Raw genomic sequence first — 18,060 nt, 5'->3', positions numbered from 1 at the left:
AACCAGATGTCTTTACCGAGAGCAGCCATGGTGATGCTTTGCTTTGACTAAAGGCAGCCACACAGGTTTGAACACTTCATTTTGGCAGCCAAGGAGCATGTTTCTTATCGGCGGAATGTTTGTTTTTGTTTGGACTCTGACTCTGGTTTTAGCCAAGAAAATAACATGAGTAATGTTACATTACGCACAAGCATGATCTTCCCCAGGGCATGTAAATCTATGATCAGAATTTATCATACACAGTCATCAAGTAAACACAACATATCTGATTCACAGCTTTAAGCAGGAGACTGTCACACCTAATGAGAGGAAACGATGCTCAGTAAACTTTAATTTTGTATGAACCTTTTATAAATATGATTTCCACAAACACGGTTTTCCAGTTTGGTTCGTCATGTGACACATCAATGAACTATAACCTGGAATGTTCTACACCACACTTGTCAAGTCACATGGTTTAATGTGGCCCTTTAAGGAGCATGAATTCCTGAGCATGCAAAAGAAAGTCAGTCTCCAGCCCCTTTCTGCGTGGAGTTATGGATTTTTAACGAAATAACCAGTTTGCTCACTCCAGCCACTAGGGGGCAGCTTAAATTTAAAAAAGGAAAGAATTCCACACGTCTCCAGCAGAGGACGCTGTGTGGAAACTGTTGAGGCCACAGTCTTTTACTACATTTGCGGCCCACGACCCGCCGTGGGGGGCCGAATTTCGGCCCTCGACCCAAACGAGTTCGACACCCCTGTCTACACTGTAGCTTAAAGCAGTACAAAGTAACTTGTTTACATTAATAAATCCTTTCCGTAGTCCCTCTAAGGGGTAATACAAGTGTTAATGGGATGATTGGGGGGTCTTTCATCTCCCCCTGGTGTCTCTGGCCAGAAAACCACAATTGCAATTTTCCTGCCTCCGACCCGGAGCATCAATACACACTATTGAAATCACAAAGAAGAAGCTAACAGGCTAACAGGCAAAGCTAACTGTGGGCTAGCACCACTTAAACAGTATTTACAGCCAAGTTTGAGTGAACAAAATGATCTCCATTGTGTAATTGGATGTGGAATATCCCTCTGTCCCTTTGTCTTTTCTGTCAATGTAGTATTTACTCTCACGGACAGTTAATGAGTAAAAAACTCAACAAACTACGACACCTGCAGGGGCGCTTATGGCCTCTAGGGGCATGCTGTCAAGAACACACGTTGAGCACACAGGTTCAGTGCTGGTGTAAAAAATGACAGTTGGGTCTAGTCTATGATGCAATAAAATCCAGGAAGAACAGATTGGAGTTCTTCCTGGATACAGCAGAAGAAGAACAAACGACTAATGTGAATGAAGCAAAAGACTATTCCCGGTATATTTGAGAGTGAACAATGCTATATAAGTCTAAGCAAGGGACTGATCTGCCCTCCACATCAGCGTAAAACTATAGGCCTCTTGGAATGATGTCACATGAACGTAACCTTGACCTCTCTCTAATAAGAAACGTCGTACTGCCTTACATAAGCCTTGCCTCGTCATTACCTTTGGATGAACCGCACTCTTGTGTATGTGCACTTTACTCTATAGAATCCACTTCCTCGTGCAGGGCGGATCGGCCGGAGCTCTGGAGGTTACAGCCTGCGTGGAGGAGCCCACGGTGGGATTAGCGGCGTAAAACAATGTGCCGCCTGTTCCCTGGCGGAGTGTGCCAAGGCGCTGATCTGTGCGCACCTTCCTCCCGGAGCTGTCTGTCTGCGGGGCTATCCCGTTACGGCGGGGACTGAAGGGCCCCTGTCTCGCCTCCCGCCGCGCATTCCTCACATATACTCTAAGCGCTATTCGGCCACGGGGATACTTTACCTGGGCGCTATGGTAACATATGGGCTGTGACAGGGCGAGGTAAGGTGAGGGTGCAGCAAACTGACCTCATACAAACTGTCAGAATGGGTAGTACTGGTGATTTTACAGGTGGATGGATCGCCCGACTCGCCTCTTCTTCCCGAAGTTGGGGATCATCTTGTAAAATATTCGTTGTTATGATTCTCTGCATGTGTGTAGTGTCAGTGCGATTGTATAACAACAATTTGCCAGGACTCAGCCTCCAAAACCTCAAAATCGCCCAATATATTGCAGATAAAAGGTAGATATCTCCGGAACCGAATGTGATAGCGACTTCATGTTCTTTTTTGGTATGGGAAAGGAAATGAGCCTGACCACAACCTCCTAGGCCTCAGGCTTAGAAACATCCCGGTGAAAATCAGTCAAGTTTTGTGCAGCTCAGATTGTTTTTATATTTTATATTGATTGATATTTCATTATTCTTTATGTAGTGCCTCACAGCATGCCATGACCAACATTCTTATGCCACCATAAACCTACCTTCCCACCTAAAAGTATGATATTGGCTAGAAATTTAACATTCATGCAATGCTTATATATAAACATTACATTAATCATTTTACAACCATCATCAGTATCATAAAACAAATGTAACTGTGGTCATTATAACCAATATAATTGCGTATTACCTAATAATCTCTTTGCATAGATCAGGGATGTCAAACATACGCCATAACCCTGTTTTTTATCATGGCGGGTGTGAAGCCAACCACGGTTCATAGCGCCTAGTTGGAAGGGGAAAAAAGGTTTGTTTTGTATTATTGTTGGATATTGTTTGTATTGTAAAAATCTGTAACCTAATTACTGGTGTTTGTACAATTTTAGCTTTTACGGTGGAAATGGAAGGTACTGTAAGAATTATAATTGTATCTGCTTGTGTAAAACTTATAAACAACCCATTCAGAGAAGAACAACGTGAACTTTGTGTAATGATTTTGCTTGTGTCATTGTTACATTAATGTCCTGCCTTGAAAATTAAACAAACTTGTTTTGCTGAAACTTGCACATACCATCTGAGTCAAGGTCAGTTTGTGCGTCTGGTTTAGAGGCAGGACTAACAGTGTAAAATACTAAGACAGACTTCACTAGACAGACTTCCCATCAAATACTTGTCAAGATGTGACCTGTGTTTTGTGCTATTGATCAAATAAAGACTTCTTCGAACGGACACCTTCTCTTGAGTTTCTTATGTCCCGGAGCTTAAGGATCCCAAAAAAAATTAAAAAAAGTTCAAACTTTTACAAAAAATAAAAGTTAAAGGGAAAGGAAAACCACCTGTACGCTCATCTTTCCACAGGGCTGCTATAACAAAATGCTCATTCTAGCCACTAGGAGGCATTACATTAAATAAAAAAAAGGAAAGGATTCCAGCAGAGGGCACTGACATAATAAGAGCTCAGGACATGAACAACACATTATATAGCCATGTGGTACATGGACAGTGAGTGAATGAATAATGACTACTATGTAGTACTTTGAGGAACTTGTGACACAGGCTCGTAAAGTGCAATACAAGTGTAAGCCGTTGTTATTAATGAAGTTACAAGTTGGGGCTTTGACCAAATCAAAGCTTATTATTATTCATTTATTGGAAACATTTTCTCTCTTATATGCGGCCCACGACCCGCCGCGGGAGCTGAATAGTGGCCCGCGACCCAAAATGAGTTTGACACCCCTGGCATAGATCATCAGCATCACTCATCATATCATAAATACCTTAGTTTTCAACTGACAATATTTCAGTCTCTGATCATCACCTCAACTAAGTAACAAATTAGCCTCCGAGGATTCTAAATATTTTTAACAAAAAGTTGTGCACAACCTAATTGCTTGAAGGACATTCTTTCGAATGCAGCCACCCATCTCCATTGCCCAGATGGTGGTCTATCCTTTTTCCAGTTTTTAAGAATGATTTGTCTTGCAATCATGACACTTTGAATCTAACTCTTAATGTGTTTGTCCTGTTCAGTCCAGATTTCCTTCTCCATGGTCACATCGCCAGCAATTTGGTGATTCTTTTAACCCTAGGCGATAAAACCTAAGCAGGGACCAGTAAGAGCGAAGCAAGATTTTAAACTATAAGGCGAACCCTGAAGGGCAAAATTCCGTACAAGAGGAGATGAAGTTGTAAATATTTAAAGGAATTACATTTAGAGATTTTAAATTGTTCTACTATTTCTTCAAATGATTTTAAAATGCCATGATTGTACAGCCTCAGATTGTATTTCATATATTTTATGTCGAAGACTTTTGCTTATCATTCCAGAACCATAAGAGATAAAGACTCACCTTTTTTTGTTTTGGAATCAGCTGATTTGTCATTCATAGGAGCTCCCTCTGGAGAACCTACTAAACATGAATGTCTTGAATAAATCCGCCCTATGCCCTTAATAAAGCGCCCCCTAGAGTCACAGTTCAACACTGACACATTTTACAGTTTAGAAGCTTGAAAAAATCTTCCCCTTTGTTTCTATCCCTCCCCTTAATGTGATGCCCCTTTTCCCTCAGAGCACTGTTTGTCTGCACTCTAACTGTAAATATGCACTTGCGCTTGGTGTTGAAATAATAATAATTTGACGTAAAAAGGAGATAAGCATGAAGGAAAAGCAACATACACTGAAATAGTAAAAAAGTAAAAAGTAAGAGCTCTAATAGTATACCTGATGTTTCCCTTGTAGTGGAGTGAAAAGTTTTGTCCTTCAATGTCTTGTAAAAGTACACATTTGGTCGCTTCTAAGTTCGCCCCGTTTGGAGCTATAGGAATATACTGGGAGAGGCCAAATGCTAACAACATCTTTGGTCATTTTGGGTGACTGAGCGCACGCACAAAGACCAGACAGGTACGCATCAACTCGTCTATGCTCAGGAAAGAACATATCTCAGTATGTAAAAACAGTGGCCTGTTCCTTTAATCAATGTATAAGGCCTCTAAAACAGGAATAATATGTCAACATTGTGGGCCCAAGCGATCAGGCCTATTTCTTCTGCCTTTGTTTGATCATTTTTACTTAAAAATAAAATCAAGAAATAATAGGTGGGTCTTTTTAGGATCCTGGCTCCAGAATAAGAAGAGGGAGAGACAGGCTTGCTCCCAGTTCTCCAGTTCAAACTGAGCATGAGAACTGCAGTATTGTGCACATGTCCAGCTCTGGACCCTCATACTTAATACATGGACCCCCTCTACTGGTGAGCGACTGTATGACAAGCTCAGAAACACACTGATAAATACAGGTCTTACCATGGTGCTGAAGACATTCCCATCCAGTGAGTCGCCCAGGACGTTGATGGCCACCAAAGCCACCTGGAACACAACATGACAGGCGCGATTTGACTTTTATTTACTCTATTTGAGATGTGTGTCATACAGTCCTACTGAAGGCATCCATGACTAGAAACACACCACCACGCTCTGTGGATCTCAAAGCTTTCCCGCCAAGTACCACCTCAGAGAATGTCTGATCTTCCAAAACCAACGAACATGCAAATGTACCTGGTTGAAGCGGTTGTGACGGTTCCCATGGTTCTGATGCAGCGTAATCCGGAGGTACGTTCCGATGGCGTCCACGTGCACCGACTTGAGCTCCCGTGCTTTGAAGGACGTCTGTTCGTTGTCAGACAGCGACACGTACCTATGGCGTACACAGAGAGTTTACAATATACTAAAGTAGGACATCCGTTCCACTACTAGACAAAAATCAGGTATAGTGCCTTTAAGTCAGATTTGATTTGTTATTATTTGTTTGAAACTGGGTTAGAGAATCTGTATTATTGTAATATTTTAGACTTTTTAGACTTAGAAGGCCGACATTTTTGAAAATCATCAAAGTGGGTGGCGGCACATTGCAAAACTTAAAGGGACTGAATGTTAAAATGCAAAAATTAAATATTTTCCTCCCCCTACATGTTTCAACAATGTCCTAATGTGTAGAATGAGCCCAGACCTGTTCACCACAACTGCCTCTAAAATCCTGCACTGTCACTCAAAAAGGGGTTACTTTGGGTCCGAAGTGCCGTCATGCACGAGCTTAATATAGAAGGTGCAGTTACACGCATGACCTGAGATGGCAGTAGTGAGTATAAAATGGCTAACTTGCATCTAGCCCCTTTAAAGGAATAGGCCACCGTTTTTACATACTAAGATATGTTCTTAGCTCACTTTAGTCGAGTTAATATATCCCCGTCTGGTCTTTGTCCGTGCGCTCTGCCAGGCAAACGGAGCACATACGCAGCCTCTCCCATATGTCATATAGCTCCAAAAAAGCTCACGATAGAAGCTACCAAGCTCTTCCACGTGTTCCCTATTTAAATAAAGTTACGTGAAGTGTTTTCATGCGAAGTATATTTACCCAGAAATGTAGCATGTCGATTTTATAAGCAAATAAAAAGGGGGACTATATTGTGAGGCGTAATGATACGAGGAGCACAGCGTCCGCGCAGTAACTCCTAAAGACTTCCCCCGCTCACTTCCGTCAATAACCTTTAGGAGTTACTGCGCGGACGTTTTACTCCTCGTATCATTACGCCTCACAATATAGTCCCCCTTTTTATTTGCTTATAAAATCGACATGCTACATTTCTGTGTAAATATACTTCGCATGAAAACACTTCACGTAACTTTATTTAAATAGGGAACACGTGGAAGAGCTTGGTAGCTTCTATCGTGAGCTTTTTTGGAGCTATAGGACATGTGGGAGAGGCTGCGTATGTGCTCCGTTTGCGTGACAGGGCGCACGGACAAAGACCAGACGGGGATATATTAACACGTCTAAAGTGAGGTAAGAACATATTTTAGTATGTAAAAACGGTGGCCTATTCCTTTAAGGCAAGACGCTGCAGGTGAATAGGGGGGAAAAAATTATTTAGTGATATCACTTCTGCTGTCGATAAACATGACAAAAAAATGTATTGCAAGATTTCTTGAAGTTTTCATATAAAAACAAGAATAATTTATGCACAACAGTGGCTACAGTTGCCTATATTTTCAGCAACAAAATCTAAATAATGATAGTCGGGGTTAATGGTTTTATTTTGTTTATTATATTAGTTATAAAGACTCAGCGGGAACTTTGGATCGTGTTTAAGTGTTTTCTATTTAAAAAATAGTCAAATTCTTCCTTGTTTCTTGGGTCCAAAGCTGAATAAATCAGGCTAGGAATTAGATATTAAAAAATGCCTCTGAAAAAGTCCACGTAAATGAAAGTTTGAAATCTGTAGCAGCGGAACAAAAGCTTAATTTTGAGAAAAGCCGCCCTAAAGTTTTGTAACGTGTGCGCATGTGCGAGTACATGTCTGTTGTAGTTTGCGCCGGGTTTTGTCCCAGAAAGGAAATGACCATATTTGGATTAAAGCATAATCTCGCGGACCCTTCCATTGACTACAGGGTGAAAAATCTATAGCCAATCTATAGCCATCAGCCAAACGTGTCAGATATTTGGTCTGGGGTCTGGAGGTTTACCCGAGTCTGCGCATGGGGCTGCTGTCTGAGGGCCCCTCTCCGATGTGGAGCTCCACTCTGGAAGGGATCATGAACTGATGAGCCAGGAGCTGGAGCTTCCTCACCCGGCTCCTCTCCTCCAGCTGCAGGGTGATGTGCTGAGGGTACGAGCACAGCCTGTGGAACATCCAGTACAGGGATTTGATGAAAACCAGGATGAAAATGCAAAAAAAAAAACGCAGAAAAGAGACAAATGTGTGATGAAAATGCAACAAAAAAGCCACAAAAGAGCAACAGAAAAGTGACAAAACGGAACACGAGGAAATTTAGCTTTTTAGTTGAGTTTTGTAGATTTGGGTAAAGATGAACTGGAGAAAATGCACTTGGTTAATGCGGGGGTTAAGAGATTAATAATGTCATTTTGGGCACCTCAGCATTGATATTGTACTTTTTCAAATTAGAAATAATGGCTATGCAAAGATTAAAGAGTAAAGACTGTGTCCAAGATCAGAACTCAGTTATTGACAAGTGTTCTACAATAGAACACGTAATAACTTATTATAGACGTTTCCAATAACTTTTGGAAACTTCTATTATAAGTTTCCAAAAGTTATTTGGAACCTTTTCCAAATAACTTATATATATTTAGATAATAATCAATTATTACAAATAATTAATAATTTATTAATTATTTGCAAAAGCTTTCAGATCAGATCAAATATAATAGAACTTCTAATATATTTGAATTGATCCAAAAATGTTTCCATCATTTTTCCATCAATCAATCCTTATTTCTATAGCATCTTGTATAAACAAGAGTTTCCGAAGTGCTGCACAAGAAAATTAAATATTACTAAACCAGAAGCTATAAATAATTAAAAACAATAAAACATCAAAAGCCAATCGACACAGTAGAATAAAAAGATACTTTAAAATACTTTAAGAAACTATAAAAACAACAAAAGGACCACACTCTACGCAGAGTTTTAAGCCTAAAAATACAAGTGGACCCAAAACACTCCACTGTGGGGGGCATTCAGACGTGGAGGGTCAGAGAAGGGGACAATGCTCTGTCCCCCTTGGTTCTACAGTTCATCTTGAGCACCATGAGCTGGAGCTGGCCCTAAGACCTCAGTGCACACGCCACGGTATAAGAAAAACAAAACCAAGGCACTCATCGCGCCATCAGGTCATTTGAAGGGTCCATGGGGGCCAAACATCACGATTTCAGTTCTGCTTTGATTAAGACTTTAAAAGCTTTAAGCCAAACGGGCCTTGATGTCACTCAAGTACTGGAGTATGGGTACCAGGGTGCACCTACCGTTTTTCTTCAAAGGCATATAGATTTGGCAGTCGTCTGTGCAAAAGTGGTAAGAGACGCCATGCGGTAACTATGAGCATTCACATCTCAAACTTTAGAACATCGGATTTGTCATAATTCTAAGTAGTTTGTTCACCTGCTGGACCTCCATCCGCTGACGGTGGGCGCGTGCACCAGCAGCTCCTGTGCGCTGAACTTCTCCTCATGACTGGAAGAGCTGACCACGGTGAAGCCTATCTTCCTGGGCATCCCTGAGGCACATCCTGACAAGCAAAGACAACAGATGGAAAGACGTTAGAGAGACTTATTGGCCCTACATTTAAGCTAAAATAAAAATGGGCCTTGTCCTTCAGTATATTGTAAAAGCAAATGTGGTAGAAAAGTTAGGATCAAGTTTGGACACAACAAACTATTTAAAATGTGCGTGCTCTCACTTTCACTGTTTGCAAACGAAAACAAACTAATCTCAAAAAGCAGTTGAGTTGGGGACCTTCATTGTTTTGCGTTTTTGATGGACTGTCAAGGGTTGAACATGGTTAATAAGAATGAAGATCATGATAGAGTTCAGTTTACTTCAGACGTTTAGCCTAGTTTCTCCTTACAAGGAAACTATGCAGCGGTGCTGAACACAAACCTTCTGTTTACCTATTTCTACGATACGCTAACACAGGAGAGTCTGTGCCAGGCTAACATCATGCGGGTGGGGGCTTAGTAGGCTGCTTAGCTAGTCTGCATGTGTACAAGGTTTCTCCCTCTGCAGCACGGCACTAAAAGCCATGACAATGTTCGCACACCATAGTCCATGCTGTATCGCTTCATTATTATCCATCTGAACGGGTAAGATCGGCTTTGCGAGGACGTCTCTTACCACAAACATTAGCGCAGAGTTGACAGCTCGCAGCTCCATGTCGTCTCCATAACCACCGCCGACAACAACTACCCGCGCATGCGCAGGAGTAACATTCACACTTTTTTTCCCTGTCTTTTTTTAATTTGTATTATCATGTTTGAAATACATTTGAAAGAAAGTGAATCTCTAGTTTAGAACAGAGGATAATCATAGAATCAAACTATAGGCCAGCATGGCTAGCGCAGGAGCGGTTAGCAAAACAGTTAGCTTTCTGCTCTATGACTTATAACGGCAGAAAAATCCTCCAGAGGGGAAAATGTACTCAAACCAATTCAGCCAAAGTCAGTCCCAAATCTCTAACAACTTTAAAAGACAGTCGGCGTACTTTTGTCACCTTCTCACTGCACAGTTTGAGGTGGATGCGCGACTTGTGTCAAAAACTCAAATGCGCATGTGCGGCGTTAAAAGTCGTTCGTGAAATCCATTTACAAAACATCTACACAAAATATACACAAAATACATCATCAAACATACTACATACAGAATCAAGTGTTAAGTGTGATTTATTTTGTTCGGTAATTTTTATTTATTTATTTATTTTTACTCTGCGTGCTGCGTACGGGAAAAGGAGCAACAGCTCAAAGTAGAAATGTTTAATTACATTATCACATCAATTTAAAAGTGTTCGTAAAGCTACTGATTGACAAACGGTGCACGCGCAGATTCGCTGCACCAAATCGTGCTTCTGCCTCAAACTGTGCACTAACACAACTTACGGTCTTTTCGCTGTTTCGTTAGCGAAACGAGGTGATTAATAGGCTTTTTGTTTTGTGTTTGTTAAGTTGCCAGCAACTGCGTTTTATTTGCATGTTAAAAAAGAAGGGGGAAAAAATAATGAGTTTCATTTTCAGGTTTGGTCAACGCGGAAATGACGTATGGTTCCAGCCAGAACAGAGCAGAAGTAGCAGTAGCATCCGAGCAGCATGGACAGTGTGGATGAGGGAGAGAAATGGCCCGAAATCGAGAGAGCCGCTACGGAGAAAAGGCGTGAGCTGGTCCTCCAAGGTCCTGCCGTGGACACACGGGTGTCGTCCGCGGGGGGACTGTCCTCCGCGGTCTACTCCCTCACCCTGCTCAACTATCTGGAAGTCTCCCAGTGCCCCAGTCTCACCCGGGTCCATGAAGACATCAGGAACTTGACAAACCTCCAGAGCCTCATCCTGTGCAGGAACAAGCTCCTCTCTGTCCCAGGTGTAGACGCTCTGCAGGTAGGGTCACCACCTGCCTGTCCAAGTCCTACAGAAGTAGTCCTGGTTTATTAGTCCAGGTCTGTTTGGCTTGTGTTGGTTCTGCTCCTGGGTCAGTCACTCTCCTAGCTCAGGTTCTGTGCTGTTCAGGAAGTTCTCAAGGCCGTTTCACGTGGTATTGTATTAAAATAGGGAATGGTGAGGTGCTTGAAAACCTACAGTGATCCAGTTTTTTATTTACAGACATATGAGACTTGTCTTTAGTGGATAGAGAGCTCTCATCTCTATCCACTCTCTATATTCAATTAAAGGTGTCAGTCTATGGAACGGTCTCAATTGTAAAACAAAAGCGTCAAAGTCCATTTCTAAGTAAGTGCTTTATTTGTCATTGTACAATTGTAAATTGCGTAAATCAGGTGTTGGGTTAGTCCTGAGCCTCAGCCTTTGTGGGCCAACCTCAGCAGCATGTTTCAGAGCGTGGTGTCCCGCACTCCTCTTCCTCTGTGCATCTCTCCCCGCTACAGCCTCTCACCTCTCGCTCCTTCTCATCTTCATCTTCCTCCTCTTCCCCTGGCTCTGAGCCCATTCTTCACCTGTGGGTCACCTGTGACGCAGTTGAGCCAGGACTGAATATAATAACACCATCTGTAAAGCTTAGCAGACCAATATTGTTGTAATTATGGTTTTAGAAGAATCTATTTGTTTAAGATGAAATGAACTGGAACATGTTTTTTTTGTTGAAAAGAAATTTGGTTATTGCTTCTTCTCATCTGTCTCCTGTCCCCAGGCCTTGAAAGTGCTGGACCTCTCTGTAAACCAGCTGGAGAGCTTACCTGAGGGGCTGAGCGGGCTGAAGGAGCTGACCACTCTGAACCTCAGCTGTAACCGGCTGGAGACTCTGCCCGAGGGACTGAGCCAGTGTCCCCGACTGTCCACCCTGAATGTGTCTAAGAACCGCCTGCTGGGCCTGCCCGCAGACCTGTGCTCCGAGCGCATGGAGCTGCTCAGCACCCTGCTGGCGTCGGACAACTGCATCCAGGAGCTGAGCGGAGAGGTGCACCGGCTGCACGCGCTGAAGGTGAGGATGTGGACCTGTGCCAACTGTACAACACATCATTGCTACAATCTAACGTAACAAAAATGCATGACAATTGAACCATCAGTGAAGTCATTTTAGTTTGATGTTAGCCTTGTTTTGGTTCTGATTTATCCAAGCCTTGTTTTGACACAGTTTGATCAAGCAACTTAAAATTGCTGCCAGTGTTTTGTTTGAGCATAATGGATCACACTGTGTTGAAGTGGAAAAGGTCAGTGTTATACTGTATGTGTGTAATAATTTGCTGACGATAAGACCGTTATTGATCATTTCCCGTTTTGCATTGTGCAGCTCTATTAGCAAGTCAAAAGTTTGAAATTCCAATACTGACTTTGACCACTAGAGTCCCAGGTTCATTGTAACCAGAATCATTATTTGAATACTCGCATTTCACTAATGAAATGGCAAAGGATGAAATGACTGTGATTGCCTTTTGCCTCAAACCTGCTAATGAATATTTAGGAAAACAACAATTAGGTCTGAAAATGAAGCTAAATAACTATAAAAGTAAGCAAACAGTATTTTAAATACTCTTTGCTTAGTGCTCAAGTTTCCCTTTTTCTACTTCAGTGGAACATTATTTCATCTGAGTATTTTTAATCTCAATAAACAAGAGTAAATCTGGTCCTGTTCATGTAAAAGACAAAAAGATACTAACTTATGTCATTGTTCCCCCAGAACTTGGACCTGTCCAACAACCAGCTGAGTGAGATCCCTACGAGTCTGAGCGACTGCTCCAAACTCAAGGAGATCAACTTCAAAGGTGACACACAGTGTTCTCATCAGACACACATTATCTCTACACCTCCTGTGTCTGAACCTCACCTTTCACAGGGAACAAGCTCCGGGACCGGCGCCTGGAGAAGATGGTGAACGGCTGTCAGACCAAGTCTGTGCTGGAGTATCTGAGAGGCAGGGCCCGCACGGGGCCCGAGGGGAGCAGCGATGGGCCCCGCAACACTGACAAGAACAAGAAGAAAGGGCAGAAGAAGAGCAGAGCGCCTGAGGTACGGAAACAGGGCGTCCACGGGGCATTAACGGGTCTGTTACCACCTGCCTTTTATCCAGTTCAGCTTTATCCAAATCTAAAAGCTTCTCGAATGGAGCTTAGTCTATAGGCCAGAGTAGCACCTCAGACGTATGAAACTGTGTTGTTCTTTTTCAACTTATTTTTCTCACTTTTTTTGCCACTTTTTGTTGCTCTTTTGTCACGTTTTGACGCTTGACTTGAAGGTTCTTTAAAATGTGTCTACCCTCTATTGCTGTCCAGTGATTTTGAGTTTTCAAATGTGCAATTGTTTATAAAATGATGTGCAGATGTATTGAGTAGAGGTGTAGTAATGGAATCCAGGTTTGTCTGAATAAAGTGTAGTGAACTGTCTCCACATCCCCAGCCCGAGGAGCCAGACGAGGCCCAGGATGAGGCCCAGGACGTGGCCCGGATGCTGGTCAGGGTGCTGCATGTGTCCTCGGCTCCGCCCGCCCTCACGGTGACCGTCAGCCCCGAGGTCAAGGAGGTGCGGCCGTACCTGGTCTGCTGCCTGGTCCGCGGGCTCAACCTCAAACCCGGCAACGCGCTCAAGAGGTTCCTCATGGCCCAGGTCAGTGTTTTCACTCATTATTAAAGCTGGTCTCTTATAGTAGAGCTCCAGGTCTAGATACTGTATTCTCCCCCTGTACAAATGAATGGTGAAGTCCAGTCTTATGTTCCTTTCATGACATTTATGTATTTGATGTGGTTTCTCAATCGACAACTTATGAAAATGAGAGGTCTTGAAGCAAACAGATGGCTGCCAGATCGCAAAGCAAGAAATCTGAAAACACACTTTCTGAATATCATGGAATATCATGGAACAGGAATTTTGCAAGAGAAATGTATTAAAACCTGTGCATAAAAGTCTTTAAGGAGGAGCATCCTCTGCTCATCAATATGAAGGCTCAGATTTCAATATTAGAAATAATAGAGCTTATTATTTGCATTTCCTCAATTTTATCTTAATGTTAAAAAAACACAGAGGGCGAACAGGGCCACATTCAGCAGTTGCATCGTGTGTTTTTGATGCTCCCGAATCCCGCTCTGTGGCTTACCTTTGCCTCTCCTTCCGCTCCCCGTGCTTTGTGTATTGTATCCAAAGTCCATACTCTCTTGTTCGCCTTAGCGGCCGTAAAAGGCAGTTTAAAAGACAAAATGCAAAACAATGCCGTGTAGCTCTGTAAGGAGAGCGTCCGTTTAGTCAGTCCTTTGACTTGACATCCATCAATAAACAAAAGTAGAAATATTTCTGCAGCCATATTATTGTCACACACACTATCCTTTATTAAATCTTGGTCTATGACTTCAGACCAAGTAGTCACAGACTTCATTTTTAGAAGGTTGTATCACATTTTTGAATGAGAATCAATGAGCTCAGTCAGTGTTGAGTTAGCTTTTTTCAGGCTCATTGCTGCAATGCCTTTTCACCACCAGATGGCGCCTATAAGCCTACTAACACTGTGATACAATTTGTAAATGAGTGTGACACACTCACTGAGGTATCATCTAACCATCACTATTACGCAGAACTTCAAGAGTTTAAGAAGTATTAGAATCCTAAGTCTTTCTCCTCAGACGAAGCTCCATGAAGACATCTGTGGGAAAAGGACCACGGCCACCATTGCCACTCATGACGTGCGCCTGCTCAAGGGCCCGCTGACCTACGGAGTCAAACCCCCAACCCAACTCAAGGTAACGGTGAAACATCAGCTCAGCAGAGGGAGGGAAGGGGAGAGTTCAGCTTATTATCTGCAGGATTATTAGGTCACAAGACAACCTGCTCTACTGTCTGCGCCACTGCCGCCCCAAGAACAACAAAGTGTTCACAAAACAACCCTACCTTTTTTCCCTGCTCTGCCTGAGGCTGTATAATCCAGAAAACAATGATTTGATTACTTTAATGGCTGTTGAGAAGGAGACAGATTTGCACAGGACTGTTTTTGGAAGACCATTACAACATGGTGTCCTTGTGCTTGTGTTTCAGATCGTGGCTTTGGGGCGCAAGGAGATGACGGCCGTGGAGCTGGTCAGACACTTGCACCTGGAGGCGGAGGAGCTGAGGAAGCAGAAGAAGAGGCAGAATGTCACCGGCCTTCACAAGTGAGTCTGTGTTCCGGTCCGTCTCGTCACCAGAGGGCAGTGCTGGCCCTAGATTTTAGGTACTGTTGGTGACGAATGAATTTGATTGGTAAATACACTGTCCCTGTGTCAGGTACCTGCAGCTGCTGGACGGGAAGGCCATGTACCCCTGTCTGACGGACGCAGAGGGGCGGGTGGTCTCCTTCCCCCCCATCACCAACAGTGAGCACACCAAGGTGAGGCTGTAGGATTGGCCTGTGTGATTCTAGACACCTTTGCTACTGGGCCGCACAGAAATAGTAAATAAGTTGTAAACAACCAACACAAAACCAACCACATGGAAAAGTTATCTTTCTCTTCACAGTTTTGGCCATCTTTACACAGCTTAAAAACTTAGCCTAAAATAAGCCTACTCCTTTTGGACATTATTGTGTTTTCTTTTTTCTCAATAACTTTTAACCGGGTCCTTGAAAACACAACAACTCAAAAAAAGAAAATAAAGACTTGGGGGCACGGTAGCGCAGCGGTTAGCGCCTCCGCTTCACAGCTAGAAGGTCCCGGGTTCAATTCCCACCAGGACGGGCCTTTCTGTGTGGAGTACGGGGACAATAAAGTGTACATAAATAACATAAATAAGACTTATCAGTGCTGGTATAGGCTTGGGGTCTATCTATTTGTTTATTTTGGAAAACATTTACATATAATGTCTTCCTATAGCTGTTCATGAATGTAAAAGACATAACATTGACTAATTCCATTAGTCTTGTAGATGAGTGCCCTGTATTCTCTATATGCAAAGGTGATATCGGGCAGTTGTCTGTCACCTGCATAATGTCCTTGACCCTCCCATAACGATCCAGACCACTTTACCCTAAAGGCACTTGAAACTAAACTGCCCCTCCTTAAATGGTCTCAAGTGAACCGAACTGGTCGGGGCTGGACCAGTTTGGAGCAGTTCCCTTTTGGCTGTGGAAACACCCACAAACAGCTCCGGTATGTTCCAGTCCGCTCCTTTGGAATGCCCCTTGTCTACGTAGATTACTAGTTTCCAATAGTAACATTTACAATACACTTGGTGCCCTCTGTACTGCCCCTAGAGGGCACCAAGTGTATTGTAAATACAGTAGGAGATTCAGTAATATATTTCCTCTTGGTCTAATCAATAAATAATGAAGCTTCATCATGGCTCACTTTCTATACTGGGGCTATATTTTTCTGGACCTTGAAACCGTTCTTTGCCAGGATGAGATGGACACATGATGAACGTTTTTAACGCTCCAGTTGTATAGGTGATGTTGGCAGTGCTTGGCTTGAATGGGGGGCATTTTAAATCCCAAAGTCTTGCTCTTAAAACATTGTCCAATCTCTGCGGACGAGTGCAGCGACAGGAAAAGGGAACATGACGGATCCTTTTTGTGATATGTTTCAGATCGGCAAGACGACCGCTGAGCTGTTTGTGGAGGTGACCAGTGCGAGCAGCCTGCAGACCTGTAAGGACGTCATGGACGCTGTCATTCTGGTAAGGCCGTCTGGGTTTCGCATGTTCTCGTACACTTTCAAACACCATTCAATCAAAATCTCTTGGATAATAATGACATTACCTCTAAATAAAAGACATTTTGGTCCATTCATTTGCAGTTTTGGCTGAAATCGCACCCAATGTTTTGCTCTCAAGTTTCCCATTGTGTCCTATTTGCTTTTGATTATTGCAGTTTCCTGTAGGAATGGAAGGGGCGGACATTTTCCTAAAACTTTCAATGGGAACTTGAAAAAAACTGCATTTTTTTTGTTGAATGAACAATTGATTAATTGAACTGTTAGCAACCCGTCAATGACATTTACATACTTTGCATACATTGCATACTCCAATATGGCATCAGCAGCATAATTCGTTTTTCATATTTCCATTTAAGTCAAGATTTCTATGATATACAGTATACCTAAACCTACATCCTGTATAATGCTCTTTCTACTGAGACAGATTGAGTTTTATCTCTAACTCAGACTCTGACCAATACTTTACATGGAGTGGGCGGGGCCTGTGTCTGACACAGAGCTGCATTAAGCAGAACAGACCTGCTTTATCGACTCATAAAACAATATCATATTGTAAATCAGCACACACTTGATGGAAAAAAAAAACAATAGGAAAGAGTCTGTTCCAAAAGCTCTTCTTTGTATCGGTCACAACCTAAAACACTGTCCTCTTCAAGCCCTGCTGTCAGACAGTGAAGATGATTACTAGCAACTCTACTCAAAATGCATGTTTTATGGTTTAAAAACATAATAACTGGTTAAATAATAGTTATTTTATTGTTTATTCAGTCTGCCTCATACCCCTCTGTATACCCACTCCCACACAAACCTGTCCATGAGGGTGTTGCATCATGTTTCCTAAAGTCCCTCCTCTGTCTCCCCCCCACAGAAAATGTGTGAGCTGAACAAGTTTACGGCCGAGCACGCCGAGGAGGCGGGGTCGGACGGAGAAGGCCCCGCCCACTCCGACAGCCCCTCCAGTGAGCTGACAGTGCAGCAGGTGCGCACCGTAGACCCGGACGGCGGCCTGAAAGTGGTGTACCCTTCAAAGACTGATCTGAGCGACTGTCCCGGGGTAACGGTCCTCTGGTAGTGCCCCACCGCAAAACCAGACTGTCCCGGGGTAACGGTCCTCTGGTAGTGCCCCACCACAAAACCACACTGTCCCGGGGTCACGGTCCTCTGGTAGTGCCCCACCACAAAACCACACTGTCCCGGGGTCACGGTCCTCTGGTAGTGCCCCACCACAAAACCACACTGTCCCGGGGTCACGGTCCTCTGGTAGTGCCCCACCACAAAACCACACTGTCCCGGGGTCACGGTCCTCTGGTAGTGCCCCACCACAAAACCACCCTGTCCCGGGGTAACGGTCCTCTGGTAGAGCCCCACCACAAAACCACCCTGTCCCGGGGTCACGGTCCTCTGGTAGAGCCCCACCACAAAACCACACTGTCCCGGGGTCACGGTCCTCTGGTAGAGCCCCACCACAAAACCACACTGTCCCGGGGTCACGGTCCTCTGGTAGTGCCCCACCACAAAACCACACTGTCCCGGGGTAACGGTCCTCTGGTAGTGCCCCACCACAAAA

The 18,060-nt window shown here is 43.4% G+C and overlaps 2 protein-coding genes across 2 annotated transcripts in view; one reads left to right on the top strand and one right to left on the bottom strand.

Annotated features, from left to right (window-relative positions):
• Positions 1–9,552, bottom strand: part of cep104 (centrosomal protein 104) — a 55,824-nt gene extending 46,272 nt beyond the window's left edge. Inside the window, exons 1-5 of the mRNA XM_079558009.1 lie at positions 9,500–9,552; positions 8,768–8,894; positions 7,332–7,487; positions 5,367–5,505; positions 5,115–5,177 (exon numbers count right to left, since the gene is read on the bottom strand). Of these exons, the coding sequence (XP_079414135.1) occupies positions 5,115–5,177; positions 5,367–5,505; positions 7,332–7,487; positions 8,768–8,880 (471 nt within the window). The 5' untranslated portion in view covers positions 8,881–8,894; positions 9,500–9,552. The remainder of the gene's footprint in view (positions 1–5,114; positions 5,178–5,366; positions 5,506–7,331; positions 7,488–8,767; positions 8,895–9,499) is intronic.
• An 869-nt stretch (positions 9,553–10,421) lies between these two features.
• Positions 10,422–17,869, top strand: lrrc47 (leucine rich repeat containing 47). Its single transcript, XM_079558033.1, has 10 exons — positions 10,422–10,749; positions 11,516–11,806; positions 12,503–12,587; positions 12,659–12,831; positions 13,219–13,425; positions 14,433–14,549; positions 14,842–14,957; positions 15,070–15,172; positions 16,366–16,455; positions 17,362–17,869. The coding sequence occupies exons 1-10, from the start codon at positions 10,465–10,467 to the stop codon at positions 17,563–17,565; spliced, it is 1,671 nt and encodes a 556-aa protein (XP_079414159.1). The 5' UTR covers positions 10,422–10,464; the 3' UTR covers positions 17,566–17,869.
• Positions 17,870–18,060: the final 191 nt, after the last annotated feature.

This window comes from Gobius niger (genome assembly GCF_951799975.1).
Source record: "Gobius niger genome assembly, chromosome: 6".
In the NCBI taxonomy this organism is placed as follows: Eukaryota; Metazoa; Chordata; class Actinopteri; order Gobiiformes; family Gobiidae; genus Gobius; species Gobius niger.
The sequence above is the reverse complement of the archived record's forward strand: the minus strand, read 5'-3'. Positions and strand labels throughout refer to the sequence as shown.

Excerpts from the sequence above, each read along its gene's own strand:
- lrrc47 (XM_079558033.1), top strand. The coding sequence starts at position 10,465 with ATGGACAGTGTGGATGAGGGAGAGAAATGGCCCGAAATCGAGAGAGCC. Across the intron at positions 11,807-12,502 it reads ACCGGCTGCACGCGCTGAAG|AACTTGGACCTGTCCAACAA; the intron begins GTGAGGATGTGG and ends TTGTTCCCCCAG. Across the intron at positions 16,456-17,361 it reads TCATGGACGCTGTCATTCTG|AAAATGTGTGAGCTGAACAA; the intron begins GTAAGGCCGTCT and ends TCCCCCCCACAG.